The 19,386-nt window shown below is 37.5% G+C and overlaps 1 protein-coding gene across 2 annotated transcripts in view; it reads right to left on the bottom strand.

Moving 5' to 3' along the window:
- Positions 1-868: 868 nt before the first annotated feature.
- The window catches only part of SLC12A7 (solute carrier family 12 member 7), a 66,876-nt gene continuing 48,358 nt past the window's right edge, over positions 869-19,386 (bottom strand). The window contains exons 17-25 of one of the 2 annotated variants that reach the window (XM_031608321.2): positions 17,189-17,357; positions 14,423-14,618; positions 13,977-14,146; positions 13,720-13,851; positions 11,940-12,047; positions 9,887-10,003; positions 7,968-8,149; positions 2,214-2,347; positions 869-1,799 (exon numbers count right to left, since the gene is read on the bottom strand). In XM_031608321.2, coding sequence (XP_031464181.1) covers positions 1,708-1,799; positions 2,214-2,347; positions 7,968-8,149; positions 9,887-10,003; positions 11,940-12,047; positions 13,720-13,851; positions 13,977-14,146; positions 14,423-14,618; positions 17,189-17,357 — 1,300 coding nt within the window. In that variant the 3' untranslated portion in view covers positions 869-1,707. The remainder of the gene's footprint in view (positions 1,800-2,213; positions 2,348-7,967; positions 8,150-9,886; positions 10,004-11,939; positions 12,048-13,719; positions 13,852-13,976; positions 14,147-14,422; positions 14,619-17,188; positions 17,358-19,386) is intronic. The other variant, XM_031608322.2, reaches the window with a different exon arrangement.

The raw sequence follows: 19,386 nt of genomic DNA, 5'->3' as shown, positions 1-19,386 counted from the left end.
AGCTGTTATTACAGCCACGCATCTATTTAGACTGCTGTGGTCAGCCCACCAAACAAAGTACTTACTACTGTGTTCTGGTTGCTTTCTACTGGAACATTCATTTCACTGTAAGCAATTTATGTATTCGTCACTCTTCCAAATAAGCAAAGCTGCATGTTTTTATCTTGAATGTTTACTTTTAAAAGCAGTATTACTTCATTTTGGAACTATCTAGAATTTGAGATGTGAATCTATATTATTTTTTACCTCTAACAACACTTCATATCATTTTTTATTTTCTATTACTGTTACTGGTTAAGTAGTTTTGATCAGTTTCCTTGAGTAGGATGATAAAATAGTATTTCCTGTGATATCTCCATGCCCAAAGATGCAGCAAGAGAAGAGAGAAAAACGGAAGAAAAAACCCAAAACAACAAATGAACTTCATCTAATATGTTTGTTACTATTACATAGGTTGCTGGGGAAGTTATTTGAATACGGTGTTCTTTCTGTTCCTGTGTGACCAACTGTGCAAACTTTGCAATATTCCAACATTGCCACCTTTGCTTCCAGTGCACAGAAGCTGATATTCAGTTCCATACACAGCTTCCTGGTGGTAATGGACTGACACACAGAGATGAGCTGATGGAGCCACTGCTCATTTTGTGGTGTGACAGCAGTACACAGCTATGTGGTACACAGCCTACCTTTCTCATCATTGCTAGCACTGCTGAAACACACCACCCAGCACCTCATTACTCTCACATCTAATGCTTGGTCTCCATAAACGTTCAGCAAGCAGCAATGAATGTCAACAGGTGCAATTTTTTCCACAGAGGAATTCAGTACTAAAAAAACTATTTACCGAGTACAAATAACACATCCAAGATTTTTTTTTCAGAAAAACTTTATTTTCATAGCAGCACATGCATGCAACACATCGAAATACACACATTTAAAAATGAGATTACACTTCATTGGTCTATTGTTTACCAGCTGCTATAATTTTATCTCCAGCAGGTGGCAATACTGCATCACGGGATTCCTATGACTTCGCTTGTAATTGTGCAGTATTCCTTAAACTGCAAGTAGTTCATGTGAAAGAAACGTTTGCAGCTTACTATTACTCCCACCTGGAGCCTTTAAATTCCTTGCCTGAAGTATTTTAAACAGAGAATGTTATTTAAAACAGACGTGGCAAATCATAAACTTCAAGGAAACACTTTACAGTATGCAACAACATGTAAATTTGAGCACGTTTATACATTTCTAAATGAAATTTCCTGAACCAGGGACTAACCCCATCAGAAGCAACATAGCAGCATCTTAGTAAGTGAGGAAGCAAACATTTCCCTTTTATTTAGAAGCAGAACAAAGATTAAGAAAACAAAAGTTCCTTATATTTCTGTATGTTTAAAAATAACACAGCATTACGATTTGTTGTTGCAGCACAGATTAACACACCATAATATACTATACATATCCTAATCCAGTCAGGATTTACTAATCCACTACAGAAGTGTTCTCATAGGTCTTTAAAATATACTTTTAAATATAACATTTTAGTAGGAAAACAACCACACCTCAATTTTCATTTTTCCCATGTGCCAGAGCTCTTAAATGAAGCTGCTCCAATTACATCAGATAGACTTTATACATTTTGTTCCCTTCATTCAAAAGAAAATTTAAAAAAAAAAAAAAAAAGGAAAGGAAAGGAAAACAACAAGGTTAAGAATAAATGGTGATCACTTCACGTCCACTGCCTCGGACTAGGAGAACTCTGTCCAGACCTTCTGTTAGAACTTCCAAAAACTCCATGTCTGAAGTATTGTTAAGTCAAAGGATCACAGAACAGAAGCAAAACAGCTACCAGTGACTCAAGAACTCTGAGGTACAATTAAAAAGCACATTCATCAGGGAGCTTCCCCTTTACTGTCCCTTTATGCCAGGGCACTTCTGCCTGTTTATTCAGGTGGAAGTGAGGATTAATTTAGGGGATTTCCATGGAAAAACATGTTATTCTACCCTACTTACCTACAGAAAAGAAAAAAAGTAATTGAAAGGACAAGTTAAAAATTGAGGAATTTCTTTTCAATGCAGTTGACAAAAACCCTGTGGTTGATAATTCCAAGTGTTGATAATGCTAGCACTTTTTTTTTTTTTTAATGAAATCCAAACTAAAGAACAGTAGAATCAAGTTCCAAGAAGTACACAAGCAATACAGCAAAGGATACAGTTTTCATCTCCTTTTCTGTTTTTAGGAGGTCCAGGCATATTCAGGAGAACTAGCTGAGCATGTTGTGATTTATTAAGCACCACTCCATTGAGCTTCACAGCAGTGTGCATTCTTCTGACATTTGACTGATTCCTAGCAGACAAATATTTTTAGGTCTGACACAATACTCACAAATCTGAGTTAATAAATTCAAGTGTATTTTATGTATCTGAATTTATAAATTTAATCTAAAATGCATTTAATAATCTACTTCCATAGACATTGGTACTCATACATATTCCAAGTGAACGTGAGAAAGTGAGATACCTGGGTTTGAAAGATCTTTTTACTTCAAAATAGAAGTGACTGCATATCAACATTAAATGTTAAGTGGATTGCCAAAATGCACAACTCTTCCAACGGCCAGCTACGTTTCACAAAGACAGATTTCAGCTGAAATTAATTTTAGTCATACGCTGAGAATCCTGCTTATTGAATTTCATAAAAATGTAACTGGGTTTTTGCAAGAGATTTCCAATGTTGAAGGAGCTACAAAAACTCAAAACATCCAAAGAGCCACAGAAATACACTGGAACTCTATTGTAGAGAACTTGTTTTAGCTGGGGGTTGGACTTGATCTCTTGAGGTCCCTTCCAACTCCTGCAATTCTGTGATTCTGTGAAAGATTACATTAGGTTGTTGTGTACTGTATCAGACTTCATGTTCCCTTAAGAGGATTACTGCAAGGCTTGCAAAAGAACACTCAGAAACAAAAAACTTATCAGGAAAAAATTCTGTTTCTCGGCACATCTTAAGAAGGCGGCAGTAAACAATGAAGTGGAATTGAGCCCCTCCTGTCATTATCAGTAAGGGGACAGCAGAAAAGAATGATTCCTTTCCTGTGTCCACAAGCACAATCTTGGTTGTAAATCTGTGTAAAAGGGAGAAACTGCTTAAACTTCAGGGATTTCTTTATTTTAGCATCTGCCTTCTATGACTTATTTTCTCTTCAGAAGAAAAGAAGTTTCCTAGTTGAGTTCCTGAGGAAGTCATGCTGTTATTTACGTAGCAAAACTAGCCACAACTGGAAATGAGTCACATGAACCAGTGCAAAGAAATACCCAGTTATCAAAGAGATCCACTGTCCTAAAGCAGATCCTTTACAATTGAAGCACTTGCTTCAAAAGGGAACTTTGGAAACACGTGGTGACAGCAGATCTCAAGAGAGAAGAACTGACAGGCTGACATAAGATGCATCACTACATCCCATGCAATTTCCTTAGCACTTTTACTGCAAGACTACTAGTTAAAGCATAACCCTGCTCACTCTGCAGTGCTCACAGACTATCTTAGGAGAGAGAGTGGACTGGCAGGTTGTAGCAGCAGGACATGAGACATCTTCTGAGTTGCCTGACCGAGTCCATAAGGTTTTCTGAATTCCAGTAACAGCAGTCAAAAATGTAGCAGAAACACTCCAGCATTGTTTCAGATGAGGAAAACAATAGAAATTACTGATGCTACTATTCTATAGTTAAGCCCCATTTTCCTGTTAACAGCTGTTCCCTTCATACATTCCCTTCATACAGCACATCTTGAAGTGTGTATTTATCCTTAGTGTTGCAGGTGCAAATAAAGAGGAAAAAAGATGAAAAATGGAAGACTGAAAACTTAGTGGTCAATGGAGACCAATCCCATCAATTCCAGTTCTCCTTAAAAAATACAGTAACATTTCCAAAGCTAAGTTTATCAGTCTGCCCTGGGGTATTTCCTGTCATGGGGCCATACGTCCCAAACAAGAACAAACTGTATATAGAACACATATAGAACAAAACAATACTTGAAGGTCAGCTTTTCAAAGGCAGAACAGCATCTTGATAAGAACTACGAGGAGAGAGACAAAAGTATTTAACTGAAGAGATGTATCAGTCCTGAAATTCTCTTAAAATACAGATAAAATGCAGGGGAAATGGGGAGAGCGTAAACGTGTGGTGGAGAGGACACAATTTCAGTGCTGAAATAAATGGTCGAATTGTTCACTGTGTACAGTGTGAACTGAGGCTCACTTAGCTTTCAAGCACTGGTTGAACTGAAGTCATATATGGAACACAGTGTAAGCCTCCTAGTTTTCTTAAGCAGCTCAAACTGGCAAATACACAAAAAGAAGCTAACACTGACTTCTGGAAAAAAAAAAAGCAGAGCAGTCTTAAGCTGGTTCTCCCCAAGTACAAAAAGGGACGTGATGTCCAAAAGTGCAGCAATCACGTGCACTGATAAAGGCAATCCTCCTTTGTTCTGAAGACAGAATGGTATGCAATCATTAAGGCTACAGTTCTAGCTGGAGTGTCTATACCACCTACACTGGCACTGTTCAGTGCCTCTACCCAGACACAATGGCTGAAGGGGAAGTGCAGGAAACAACTAGATACTTCTCTTGTAGGCACAGGTTGCAGATCTGCTTGCAAGAAGGATGCTCAGACAGTAATCTCCTGCAGCAGCTGAGCATCCACAGGATGTGAAAAGTTCAGAAATCAGGGAACCTGAGAATGAGTTACGTGTTTCCAGGCACAGTCTGCATCAGACTTACAACCAGAAACTCCCCTTAAAAATACACTGAAAGGAACAACACTCAAAACAGAAAAATGTAAGCTTGTTATGGTAAAGACCTGTAGGAAGGAGGATGAGACCTTCCCTGCTGCATGAGATGCCCTTGCAGAACTACTTCACTGCTCTAAAGACTGCAGAGGAAGGACCCATGGTGTCCTTCAGACTCCAGTGTCAACTGAGCCACTTGGTCTGTTCTGCACTGAACAGTGCAAACAATAAAAGTATTATGGGTGGTAGTCATAGGGGTATCTCTTTTGTGGCAAGTAGAAGCACCCATTTGCCAACCTGATTTAACCTCAAAAGAGGTCAGGGACTCAGGTTAGGAACATTACCAGGAGATTACCAAGCTTTGAACAGCCCACAGACAACCATCCACTGATGCTTTTTCACATGGGCAACAATTACTGTCAGGAGCATCCCAGTCATGTCATGAAGGGCTGTAGAAGCCCTCTGAGCAACTGCAAAATGCTCTTTGAGCACACAGTCTTCTCTTTGATCCTACCAGCCAAAGGAAAAGGCTTTGAAAGGGCTCTTTGAATCTGGCAGATCAGCGATGGTTGCAGGACTGATGTTACAGCCAGGGGTTTGGCTTTTTAGACCACAGTTCTCTTTAAGAAACCTGGTTTACTGGGCACTGATGAATTCCACCTGTCAGAGAAGTGCATCTTTGGTTATGGGCTTGTCAACAAGGTGTATTTGGTATTATGATGAGAGTCTACTGCAGGTCACCCAACTAGGTGGAAGGTGAAGAAGACAGATTCTATAAGCAACTGGAAGACACGCAGTCACAAGTGCTTGTGTATCAGATGCATGGGTTTATGAAAGGTAAGTCCTGCCTGACTAAACCAGTCTCCTCCAACAAGATGATCTGCCTAGAAGGTGAGGAGAAGGATGTGACTATTGTTGGATGTGAACATTTTAGTGAAGTGTTTTGACAGCTGACAACTTTATTCTCCTGGATATTAATTTACTCAAGCACGTGCAGAAAAGACTATCGTAGCTGGTGAAAGGACTAGAAAACATGACTTCTGAGGGCTGGCTGTGGAAACTGGGATTGCTAGGTTTAGAGGAAAGGAGGCTGAGGGTAGATGTCAGCAGTCTCTACAATTATCTGAAAGGAAGGTGTCAGTCTCCTTCCTCTGGTGACAGTGACAGAGTGCGAGAAACTCTCAAATTGCACCGTGGGACATTTAGATTGGATTTTAGGAAAAACTTTCTCATGGTGAGTGTGGTCAAGCACTAGAATGCATTGCCCAGGGAAGTGGTGGATTCCTCATCCCTGGAAGTATTTGAAAGCAGCACTAATGGGACTCAATAGGTCAGGCTGACAACTGAACTTGATATCTTGAAAGTTTTTTTCCCAACATAAAAGATTCTTTGATACTATGATTCAATTCTTTAATTTTCACCTGCTTGTGTCACACCCAATGTATATCCATACACAGAGAGCAGAAAAGCCAGAATTGGCATTCAGTGGAAAGTTAAAGCTCTTTCTGATACAACTACCTGGACCATACAGATGGAATTTGTTACAAGAGGGGATATTTTTTCCAGACTAAGTATATATTAAGTTTTTAGGGGTACTTAATTAGAAAACTAAATACTACCCTGGTGGAGAAGAACACTCAAGTCTTGCATTCTTACAGAAACTAACGGAATTCCTCTGTAACTTACCTTGAAAAGAAAACTGATAATATTTACAAAAAAAAACAAACAAGCCATTAACAGGTCATGATGCAAACTGTTCTTCGGTGATAAATGCTAAAGCACAGCATAGAAAACAACATACAAATCAATACACAAACTGCAAATCATGGCTTAGGAACATGCAGACAAAGCACAACACCACAAGAGCCAGGGAACAAAGCCTAAATTGCTTAAATGAAAGGAAATTTAGAGACTTACAGATTTCCCCATTCTCTATATGGAAAGGAAGCAAATGCATAAGAAGTTATTTTTATAGTATCAAGTACATTTTAATTCACCAATATTAATAATTGTACAAGCACACCAAGTTCAAACTGTAATTTATACTCCCAATGATATGTAGTAGTTTCTAAATAAGAATAGCTGAAGTCTACACTCTGTACAATTCTAAAGGAATCAGAGGAAATCTTTACAGGATCCTATTTTAAAAAAACTAAACACACAACAACAAAAAAACTAAGAATGAGAGAATAATGGAGCCCAGAACAAAACAAAACAAAGGTATTCTAGAAGATGATGGCTTCATTTTGCAAGGTGTCTGGAATTTACAAAAGGTAAACTCTTCGCAATGAGCATGGAACAAATCCACAAAGCAACTCGGAATCTTAAGTACATCTAGAAGTAGTTAAATCCACCTATAAGTCCTCAATTTAAGATGCTTCCTTTAGACATTAAATTCCCTATGCCATTCACAGTTTCACTTTAAGTATGTGTAGAAAACTGACTAGACTATGCCTAGAACTCCTTTCTTCCAGGACTCAGAAAAGATGCACGTGTGCAACTTAAATCACAAAAAAAGAAGGAAGTGAATAAGCTGATGTCCTTTCTTTAGTAATGTATGCCTGCTATATCAGGCCTGACACAGGAAGTAGCTCGTATTGAGTAAGACTCTTCTGTTTGAAAAAGACATTCACCAGCAAAGATTGAATATATCAAAACATACATATAAAGCAGTATAAAACTTGTGGCTATACACTTAATATACAGGAAGACCTAATGTCTTTTTCAAGAAAAAATAACAATATAAACTTGATATTTTGAAAAATTCATATCTGCTTCTTTGTGCTTGCAAAGAAGTACAAAAAAAAATTAAGGCAAATAATACGCAATAATTAGGTATTTTGAGGAAGGAAACAAAACACTTCAATCAAGAAGCTGAAAATCTTAAAAGCCTGACATATTTGACCTTCATTCATAACATTCTAGTAAATATTTTAGGTGCGTATTAATTATTCATTACAAACACTGTTACTCCACCCAGCCCATCTCACAAGGATGGCATTTAAGCCAAGTTCATGGAAAGATCATATATTCACTCAATTTTAAATAAATAAACCAGAATCTATCTCTTGAAAATAGACTACACAAGGGCAACAAAAACACACCTACAGAGAGCAAACAAGAACACCCTCCCCATCCCCCCCAAAAAAATACAAACTTCAGTCACCACGTGTGTACTTACGGCTTCATGTTGAAAATATCTTTAAAACCTGACACATTTGTGTCTTTGTTTTTATGTTTTTCAGCTACAAACTTCTCTTTAGTCCAGGTCATTTGCACTTTTTCTGGCATGGCAGCAGCCACACTTGCTTTGACAGCCGGAGCTGAGCGTGAGGCTGTGTTTCTGTCATGGATCAACTGAGCCTGGCCACACACAGGAAAAAAAATAAAGTTGTAGGTTACAGGTTATTAATTCCTTGAAATGCAATTTCACTGCAGTGTAGCAAAAGAAGAAAAAAGAATACCTTATTTTGAGAAAAAATATGAGACAAACATCAGTGTTTTGACTCTGGCATGAAAGGAAATTGCTTGTAGAAGTCTAGTTATTTATATATGCAGGATTACTTCCAGGCTGGGATATGATTTTTGTAAAACACTGAATAGTTTGAATCCAGTTTGAGGTTAGTCATTTAATATCAAGGGCTTCTGCCAGTGAACAGCTTGAAGGACAATGCACTATCAGTTATTTTTAACTTGCTCTGACACTGGTATAAACACTGTAGTTTCCATCAAAAACAGAACAAGTGCATACCTTAGACTATTGCAATTTGAATGAATTGGCATTAGGGGAGCAATGATTGGTTTTGTGGTGTTTTTGTTGGCTGAAGATTTTATTTTGCTTATTTTTGAAGCTTTAATAGTTTTGAACTCTCCACAGCGACTTGTCAAATCATGAACTGTGTCCCCTATTCTATTCAAGAGCTTCAAGTATTCACTTTGTTCCCTTCATACACATGACAACTCAGGAGAATTGATTTCATTCAGTCACGACAACATGAATAAAATTAAGGCAAATAAGAGAACTGCCTTCCATCTCTAAATACTGATTCCCCCAGTGGTTCATGGATTGTAATTTCAGCTGTTTTTAACAGTCTAAAAGCTCCTAAGTTTTTCCTAAATTATTTCTCTAGTTCCTAGTCTAACCTTGAGGATTCCCAAATCCTAGAGTTCAATTCTGTGGTTCACATATAAACACCTATTTGTTTGAGGGTCTTTGTGTCTCCCATTAGACTAAATGATGAGTCAACTCTACCAATCAGAAATTACTGTGAATACAGCAGCAATTCTTATAATAGAAAAAGTTAACAAATTCATGCAGTTTCATGCTGCAGAGCAGTCACCAACGTACTGAAGCTAACAACTGTGAGCTGAGTTCAACTGTGCTTTAATAGAAGCTAGAGACTGGCCCAAGAAAAAATCTGGACCTACAGCACATGTTCATAAAATCGCATATATCAAAAAGGCACGCTTTTGTCAGTGCTACTTTGAAGCCAAATTAATTACACATAATTAGAATAAAACATTCTTCTCACATTTCAAGAAGGGAAACAAAGGAATACACCACTTCTACAAACTAGGCAATGAATCTTCGGAGATAAGCAACATTTCAAGTGCACACTAAAAGCATTAATTACAGCAGTCCATTTAATTTCAAACTCTCTCTTCAGAAAAGTAGTTATGACACTTCTGGAGTAACAGTTGCATATCAATATGCAAAGAAGTCTTTTCTACTTAATCCTAATACATCTATACAGTCTTAGAAAATTCAGCACTTCAGTACAGCAACTATAAAGAAAAAACAATGCTCTGAAAGCATGAAATATTTATCTAACACCCACTATTAATATTTTTATGAGAAGAAACTGGTAGTCTCAGATAACAAATATTTCTTTTATGGAAATTAATTGTGACAAAATAGAGGGGTCATTACTGTCACAAACATCATCTAGAGAAAAAATGTACAATTAAGAGAGTACTAAAACTTTATGAAGGACTGCTTTAAGGGCAATGAAAGGAACTTGTTCATTTCTAGTCTGGTTTCCAACAGTGGCACTTCAAGCGTTGCAATGGAAAAACCTACAGAGTACTACTTCTAGCTACCTCCTCCTTTTCATAATCATTATTCAGCAGTGCCTGTACATCTTGGCCAATGGACTGTGGACTAGAGCAGCTTTTTCTTCTGACAGAACCTCGAGATTCATCGGTGATGCTCTGAATCTGGGACAAAAAGGTTACCAGTGACAAAAAAAGAGCCTAAGAAATAAGATGACTGTATCATTCAAAATAAAAATTGGCTTTATTTAAACAGGTCTTAGGTTGTTATAAACTTGGTTTGTTTCCACAAGCATGATATTTGTTATACACATGTATATTTATTGTGGGGTTCTTTTCATAACTAACTGCTAACGGTTTCAAAGTCTCTACACAGAGATTTAATAAACTGTGACGTTAAAACCTATTGTCTGTGTGAGTACCTCAAATACACATGCATGAAAGTCTTATCCTTTCTTACATGCGATGATCCAGATGAACATTCACTCACAATCAAAACATGGACAAAACAGAAACAGATGAAAAAACTGCTTTTCAGCTCTAAATCTTGATTTATTCCCCAACAGTTCACTAACTATAATTTACCCACATTTCTCTCAATCTTACCTAGCAGCAACGATCTACAGAGCACCAATTACGTGGAACAATTCAACACAAAGCAGAGCTGTGATGGATGACTTCCTTTTCACAGCTTCAACATAATTGCTACCTGGCCCAACAGTTAGGACTAGTCACAGAAGGAAGACAACTGCAATCAAACAAAGTAGCAACGAAGCGAATCTGCTTCTACAGTTTCTTTCATATTTGCAGAAATATTATCAAACTGAATAAATGTCTGGCATATGCACCTAAGTCTGCATGTCTTAAGCTCTGTAGGCAATTGTTGTGTTTACACTTAGATAGAAGAAAGCTTTCTCAAAACTAGTAAGAATAGAAAAGAGTAAACAAAAGGAAGAAGTGCCCTCTGTTCCAATTCCACAAGAAAACCCAGCCATCACAGGGTCAAGACCAAACAAAGCTCCTTTAAAAACAAGTGAAAAAAAAAAAAAGGGGATGGGCAAGAGTGACTACTCAGATATAGGAACAGGCCTAGGTGAAAATCAGCAAAAGAACACCGTACAACAAGTTCTCTTTGTATAGGTTTAAACCTGGTCTGAAGATGTACAAACACAAAAGGAAGGATAAAATACTAATTTTGTTGGTAACAAGAAACAACAGAACTACATGCACTACTCAAAAAGCTGGAACACTACTGCAGTGCTAACCTGAGGAAAGGCTGAGGGAACTGGGCTTGTTTAGCTTGGAGAAGAGAAAGCTCCAGAGAGACCTCATTGTGGCCTTCCAGTGCTTGAAGGGAGCGTATGAACAGGAGGGGGAACGGCTGTTTGTGAGGGTGGATAGTGATAGGACAAGGGGGAATGGTTTTAAACTGAGACAGGGGAGGTTTAGGTTGGATATTAGGAGGAAGTTTTTCAGCCAGAGGGTGGTGAGGCACTGTTCACAGGTTGCCCAAGGAGGCTGTGGATGCCCCATCCCTGCAGGCATTCAAGGCCAGGCTGGATGTGGCTCTGGGCAGCCTGGTCTGCTGGTTGGCAACCTGCACATAGAAACTAGGTGATCACTGTGGTCCTTTTCAACCCAGGCCATTCTATGATATTATGATACTAATGCGAAAACTATTTTAGAGATTATCATAAAACTTGAGCAAGGCAAAATAAAATATCCTAATCAGAAATGACAGATGAATTATTTTTTATTAATTAAAAGCTAATTGGTCCAGTTCAATAATCATATATGAATAAGCATTATTTATCTCAATCATGGAAGTGCTCCAGATATACTACACACTGCCACTCAAATACCTGCACTAAGCTTAACAAAAAGAAGTGGAAAACTCTAGAAACTTTTATCCAAATGCAAAAGAAGTTATGTTTAGATTCTTTTATTCTTGTAAGTGAAACCTGCTGCAGAGAAAGTAACATAGAATGCAGTTATAAAAGCCTTTGACTTGTTAGAAACAGATTAAAAATCTTGGATTAAAAACAACAAAAATAATTTTTAGATTTTTCATAGAATATCTTGACAAGTTAGAAGTTCCTACCTCTCTTTCCCTTTCATTTTTTGATAGCTGCATCTGTTTTAGCATCTGGGATCGCTGTTCCATCATTAGTGTCTTCTCATATGTGAATGCAGAAATATCATTTTCAAACTGCAAAAATGATTGACATAAGAAATATCAGAATTATTACTCAAAGAAAAAAAAAAAGCAATCAAAAACATTTAGACACTTGTACCCCACTTATTCTTTCATTCATTGAACCGTGAATTCATTAATGGCTTTAGAGTAATCCTCAGAGTATATTTCATTGATCATTTCCGTTACCCAAAGATTAAGCTTAAGAATGAAGACAATCTTCTACCATGAACTATTATACAATACCAACAGCAATATAATATCAGCTGAATTTGAGATTCACGTGACAGACTTTCCATTGTTCCGTTCCAGTATATCTACAGAAACAAGGTAAGGGTAGAAGCTGTTTGTTTAAATTATCTGCACTGTAGACTCCAGAGCATGTTTGCATAATGGTGTCTTTGAAAACAGTCTAGAGCTACAGCACAACACACTGTCCTTTCTCCAGTGAGAACTGTTCACAAAGAAGCACTAATGAAGCAACTTCAGCATATATTCTACCTGGAATCCAGTTCTGGGGCCCACAACACAATAAGGACATCAAGCTGTTGGAGCGGGTCCAGAGGAGGGCCACAAGATGAGAGCTGAAGCACCTTCCCTATAAGGATAGGATGAGGGAGGTGGGGCTCTTCAGCCTAGAGAAGGCTCAGGACCCTATAGCAGCCTTCCAGTACCTGAAGAGGGCCTAGAGGAAAGCTGAGGAGGGACTTTTTATAAAGGCATGCAGTGACAGGATGAGGGGAAATGACTTCAAACTGGAAGAGGGTAGATTTAGACTAGATATTAGGAAGAAATTCTTTACTGTGAGGGTGGTGAGACATTGAAGATGCTGTGGATGCCCCTACCCTTTAGGTCTGTGTTCAAGGCCAGACTGGATAGGGCTTTGCACAACCTGGTTAATGGATGTCCTGACCTACAGCAGGGGGGTTGGAGTTAGATGATCTTAAAGGTCCCTTGGTTTTATGGCATGAGGCTGGCTCAAAAAGCTCCTAAGAACACCATGAGCAACCCGCTCCCACAACCCCTTCATTCCACTTCAGATGAGGGTGTAGAAGAGATGTTCAGTTTTAGCAATGGAAATGAAATCATGCTTTTCCTTATTTGCCAGATGAGTGTGCAGGTTCCAGCTTTATCTCTTTCTTTTTATCAGGTTATAACCAGTGTTTAAAAAGAAGGAAAAAAGTTATGAAATTCAATTTGTCACAATTTGAACTGTGAATCCATAGCTATGTTGTCTTGTTGTTCATTTGCCAAAGACACTGGCAGTGCCACAGAAACCAGAGATTCTTTATTCTAGAGATATATTTGTACATCAGCTGGAGAAACGTATGTTAGTCATGTCAGCAATTACTAATAAGGGATTATTATTAGGAACTAAGTACATTCAGCCTTTTATTTCAGTGTCCACTACTATGAATTCAGGCTTTTACCTTCTTGAACGAACTGTATCTGCAGACTAATCTTCATAGAGTAGGCATTAATGCATATCAAAATTACTCACCATTAAATTCACTACCACATACTCTGGCATTATGGCATGGTATGATAGCATTGTGTTAAGAAACAATTTCTTATTCTTGGTAGGACTGAAATCTTGCATTTCTTGCAGCATTGTATTTGGGCTAACATGTTCGTTTTCCAAGTTTAGTCCTAATTTCAGCTTTAAAAAAAACATGTAGTAACATACCATTTCAACAACTTCCACTTCAGCATTCAGGCGAAGATGGTACAAGAACATCTGAAGATCTTTCTTCATTTGGATGCTGTTATCATCCATTTGAGCAACCGTGAAGATACGCATTTTACATTTTCTCCAAACCTAGCCAAAAATAATTTAACTGTTTATATTACAGTGATTGCAGACTCTGAGCATATTTCATTAGAGAGCTTTATGAAGACCTGTTATAAGAAAATGGAATCCAAGCTGTGTCTTATTGTACTTGCCTTGTGTTGACGAAGAAGAAAAGGCAGCAACATCAACATTCCACCATCGTGAACAATCCACCAGACGTCTATGTTCCCTTCAGTAAAACGTTCTTGATTTGTTGGAAACAAGTCAATGTTTTTAGCCACCAATAAAGCTTGCTGAGCTGCTGTTGTTTCTCGTACAGTGTCTGCAGGGGAAAATAAGACATTTGATCACAAACTTCTAGTTTTCATTCACAATGTTCGTTTTTGTTTTAAATTCAAAAGTTTAAATCCACCGAGAAGAGAAATCAATGGTTAAAGAGACTGAGGACTGAGAAAACCCACTCCACATTAAGTAAGAATTCAGGAAGTACTGAATGTCAACTGGATATTCAGCTTCACATTTTTTTTTCCCCACACAGCAAATACATTAGTCATATAGTTGTCTTACAATCATGTAAGAGAAAATAAAAAACAAATACCAACAAAATTTTTCCAAGAGAAGTGATTTTCTGTCTGCTTCCAGGACTGTGGCCATGCCATCAAAACCGTATTGTGTTTCATTCCTCCTAGGCCAGCTGACTGAATTAAATGTGATATTCCATCTCTGAAACTAGGAGATACCACAATCTGGCAAAATCCTTTAGTCTTTTCAACTGCCATTAAAGCTTTAACATTCTGTGGAAAAGGAAGATTACACATGAGGAAATACAGTCATCAACACAGATAATAAATACGATAGAGAGTAACAGTAAATATAAGCAAAACATTAGATATTAACGTATGATCAACAACAAGATGCCACTCTAATTCCCTAACAGTGAACATGATCCTACATTTACAGCCTCAAATAACACTACGTAAGATACCAAAGGTTCTTCGTTTGTTTAGTTATTTAGTCTTTTACTTCCAAAGAAGATATGAATAAAAACACATTGACAAAACTTTATTTATAAAGCTAATAAATATTGCTTCTGCTTTTTTGGTGAAGCCAAAACTTTACTGATAGATAAAATACCATTCTTATGGGATTGCAGATCATTTCTTTTGGAATTGGAAGGGTTTGGGAAACGGGATGCCAAGGACTTCAGAAGTCCTTGAGAGCTCTGATACTAAGAGGCTGATTCTGTATTTACCCACTCCCAACATGGTAAAAAGAGATGTGCAGACTATCAGAATCACTGGCTGAATAATGACAAAAACTGACTATATTTAAATCCCATACCCCTCAATTTCAGTATGGCTCTCCTTCATCTAAACACTGACAGATACATAACCAAATAACTTGTAAACACCATTCAAAACAGTATCAAGGTTCAGCAGGAAACAGTTTTGGCATTACCCATGCTCTCCAATAGCACGACTTCGAAAATCCCATCATTAATGGTTTGCATGGAAGTTCAGCATAGTTTCCAAAGAAAACACTGAAGCAACAAAACTTGGGATTTTGGCAAGCATCAAAATACTCAGGTTTGTTGTTGTTTGTTTTTTAGGAGAATCATTCAGAAGTTCAAAGGGATAGATATTTTTGGGTTCACAAAATAACAATCAGCAGATGCAATAGCACTAAAACATTCCTATATTCCTTGAGCTGAAGCAGTTGAAGCAGCAGTGATTGAATGGATTGAATCACTAGGTTTGCTCATTGGCTTGGACGTTTTGTCAGAAACTAAGAATGCTGAGGACCACAGAACTATCAATTCTGCTCTACATTTGGCCAGATGGTTACATGCAGTTCATTCTGACCAAAGTCTATTTGAAAAGGTTATCCCTAACTTACCATCTTGTTTCTGTTTTCTTCTCAACAAAGGAGAGCTTAATCCTAACAATTCCTGACCCCCTCATACTCCTCAGTTCATAGCTGCAAACTCCTAACTGTCTCACCATGCAAAAGTTCTCATCCGGTTCTCTGTGTGCTGTTCTTTAAGCATATCTCCATCTCTCCTTCCCCATGACAACTGGAGGCCAGAAGGCCAGACAAAAGAACTGTTGTTTAAAAAGGAAGACAATTATCTGCTCTTTGGTCCTAAGCCTGATCACACAAAGACTCCCACTTGAAAAGTGTAATTGCAAGAGAAGCCCTATAAAACACCAGTAGGGAGACATTTGATGCCTGGTGCTAGCTTAGTGTGTTTCACATGAGAAATTTTGTTCTGTATAGAAAAAAGTCTTCAAAGAATTTGAAAGTAAAGCTAACAAATCTGCCTGTCCAAACAGAATCTGTAGGGGCTTATCAGTTTAAATGTTTGGTTTTTCTCACTCCTCTTGAAAAAGAAAGAAAAAAAAAAAAAAGATTTTCCACAAGTCTTCTAGAAACACTATTTTCTAGCTGAAAATTTCCAAAAATCAGTAAGCCTTTCAGACACTCAGTCCTTTGAAATGCCTTCATTTCTATCTTAATGACACCAGCGGGTCTAACTTTTTAGAGGATCATGGGGATTAGGTTTCCCTTAAATTCATTTCCAGCTCTCAGATCTATTTTTGAGATATCAGGTCTGAATAATTCACAGGAATCTTTACACAGAGTTGAAAAATTGAAACAGCAGACATTTCAACTGATTCTCATTTCCATTAACCATTCTGAAAGACATAATGGCTAAAGCCTACATGGTATTTTCTAAAAATGTTTCACTGTGCTCTGTAAAGGAGTAGGAGAGCTGTGCATAGATAAGCAACTGTATATCCATATCATTACCAAAGCATCAACACTGGAACTACTGGGGTATCCAAAGAAGTGAACAAGTTGGTTAAGATGGAACAAGAATGTACGCTTGCTTGGCACTGAAAATCAAAGTTGATCAGTTGATTCTGAAACAGATCTTCAGAATTTCTGTATTAATTTCCAGTTTTCATTCCAGTGACAGATTTAAGATCTTGGAGTTCAGATATTTTCAGGTTTTTTCCACATAGTTGAAATTTTGCCAATGTCTGCATTTCTTAAATGAATAAATCAATTTTCTTATGAAGTGTTTTTTTAGAAATATATCACGCAGATTTTACAAGAATGTAAAATAAATTGAGCCCATCTGGCCCTCAACGCTGAGAAAAATTAAGAAGAATCAGAAATTTTGAAAGACATTTTGTTATAGTACAGCAAACTGTTTTTAATTTAAATATGCAAACAGATCAATCAAAACATTTTTATAAAAGGCTTTTTTTTTTAAACTGTACCTGAATTCAAGATATCAGATTCAATATTTAAATACTAATAGAATTTACAGAAGGCTTGTAAGCTGACTTTTACATACCTCTTCGGCTTTCTGAGTTTCTACACATTTATCCAAGTAGGTTCCTTGAAGCACAGATCCCACAATAGTCAGCCCTTTACCAGCTTTCAGCTGAGAAGTGAAAGAAAGCAATCGTGGATGCTTCACCAACTGTTCACAATCCAAATTTAACAAGACTAAAAGTTGAGGTCTGCCAAAAAAAAAAATTACATATGACACATACATACACAGAAGTGGTAAAGAACTGAAAAAATAGAATTAAGAGGTAATAAAATGCAAATTTAGTGCTTAATGCAAAAGTAGTCAACATCAAGTAAGAAAAAAAATCACAATGAGCAGTAGCTGCAACACTTCAGGTACATGAGTAACCTGAAAAAAATCCAAACCAAACCAAAACCACCAAGAAAATTATTGAAGCAGAATTATCACCCTTTGGAGGTTTTCTAGTGCAACCTGCTGCTTGAAGCAGTTAAATACTGAATTGTACTGCAGAGTGTTTAGGTCTCAGTCCAGTTGAATCTTGAAAACTTTCAAGGCAGAGATTCTACCCCACCTCTTTCCATTATACTGTTTTCTCTTATTCTCACTCCATATACTGCTGTAAAGGGTCTTGCTCCGCAGCATCTCCTTAGGAACTGGATATTTACTAGCTATTTCTACTAGCTTTTAGGTTCCACTTCAGCCTCCTTCAAGCTGCGTAAGATGAGTTGCCTCAGCCTTTCCTTTCAAGGGATGTGCTCCAGTGCCCCAACCATCCTGTCAGTCCTCTGCTGAACATGTTACAGCTTACTGATGTCTAGTCTGATGCTGGGTGCCTAAAATGGGGTGAAATATTCCACACGTACTCTAAAGAGTGTTGAGTAAAGAGAAATATTTACTTATGCCAAGTCATACTGATTGTTTACCACTCACTGGAAACAACAGATCCTTTTGCATCATTCCCATCTGTACCACTGCACTAGGATAAGATGTCCCATGGACATGACTTTGAACTTGTCCTGGATTTTCATGATGTTCACATTGACTCATTCCTATATCTGACTAGGTCCTTCCTAAAGATGGTCATACCCTTGACTGCAGTGATACCACCCAAATTCAATTTAGCCTCCACGCTAAATGTGGTTGCATTCAGTTTCTTTTATCAATATTCAATTTGCATACTTTCCCCAAACTGAATCCTAGGATTTTCCTCTAATTATGAAAAGTTCAAAAGAGCTGCAAGAGAAATTGAACGTATTTCCCCCCTCAACATCAGTAGATTTTAATACAGAACAAAGTCTTGTTCTAGCAATTACCTTAACAAAACAAGAAAGTCATCTGGAACTGAAGTGATGTCAGACATTTAATGGAAGCACTGTCAGTTTACACTAATGGTTGTCAGTGCTCGTCAATTCACACACAATATGAAGACTAGTGGCTCAAACAAGCTATAGAAGCTGCTCAAGTTTAACAGCTCCACAACTGAAGATAAAACAATACTGCTAGACTGAAGGGCAGCAGAACAGGGGTACAATCACAACTAGTGATAGTTTCTCTTTTGTGTGTTTCGCTGATTAAAGAGTTAATTTTTGCTGTGTCTATTAAGAGTGACAATGAGTAAAAATGCATTTGTTTTTAAACCTTAAGTTATTTTTTGTGTTGCTTAGAGACAATTGATAGTTTTACAAGTAAAAGGAATTAACTGCAAAAATAGCAATGGATACTTATTCCCATTAAATACAAAAGAGCTCCAAATGTAAAATTTTGTTTTAATGAGACCTAACCACTCTCTAAAGTGTTGCTATTAAATGAAATTTGCCTTATATTATAATAGGTACTAAAAAAAAAAGTTCTGATGCAAGTTGCAGCTTGTTACGTCCCTTAATGGATAATCTTGCAGCTTGTTTAGATAATGGGAAGGGTCTGTCTTTGTATTGAACAGATAAGGGAGGTTCAACGACTTTGTATGGAGCATGTTTGTACCTCTGGGAAGACCTCTGAATGTATATAAACTGAAGACCTTTTTGTGCAAGGTATATGCGATAGGAGGACAGTATCCCCCGCGCGTCCAGCACTGGTATTAAAGAATGCCTACTTTCTAACACTCCATAGTGAGTCTTAGAGAGTTTCTTGATTGACCGCTTTACAATGACAACAGTTCTAGAAGTCATGATTCCTCTGTAAGTTTTCACAACATATTTCTGTTGAGGTTTAACCAGGCAGGCAGCTAAGCACCACAC

Source organism: Phasianus colchicus, chromosome 3 (assembly GCF_987193195.1).
Source record: "Phasianus colchicus chromosome 3, bPhaCol1.hap1.1, whole genome shotgun sequence".
In the NCBI taxonomy this organism is placed as follows: domain Eukaryota; kingdom Metazoa; phylum Chordata; class Aves; order Galliformes; family Phasianidae; genus Phasianus; species Phasianus colchicus.
The sequence above is the reverse complement of the archived record's forward strand: the minus strand, read 5'-3'. Positions and strand labels throughout refer to the sequence as shown.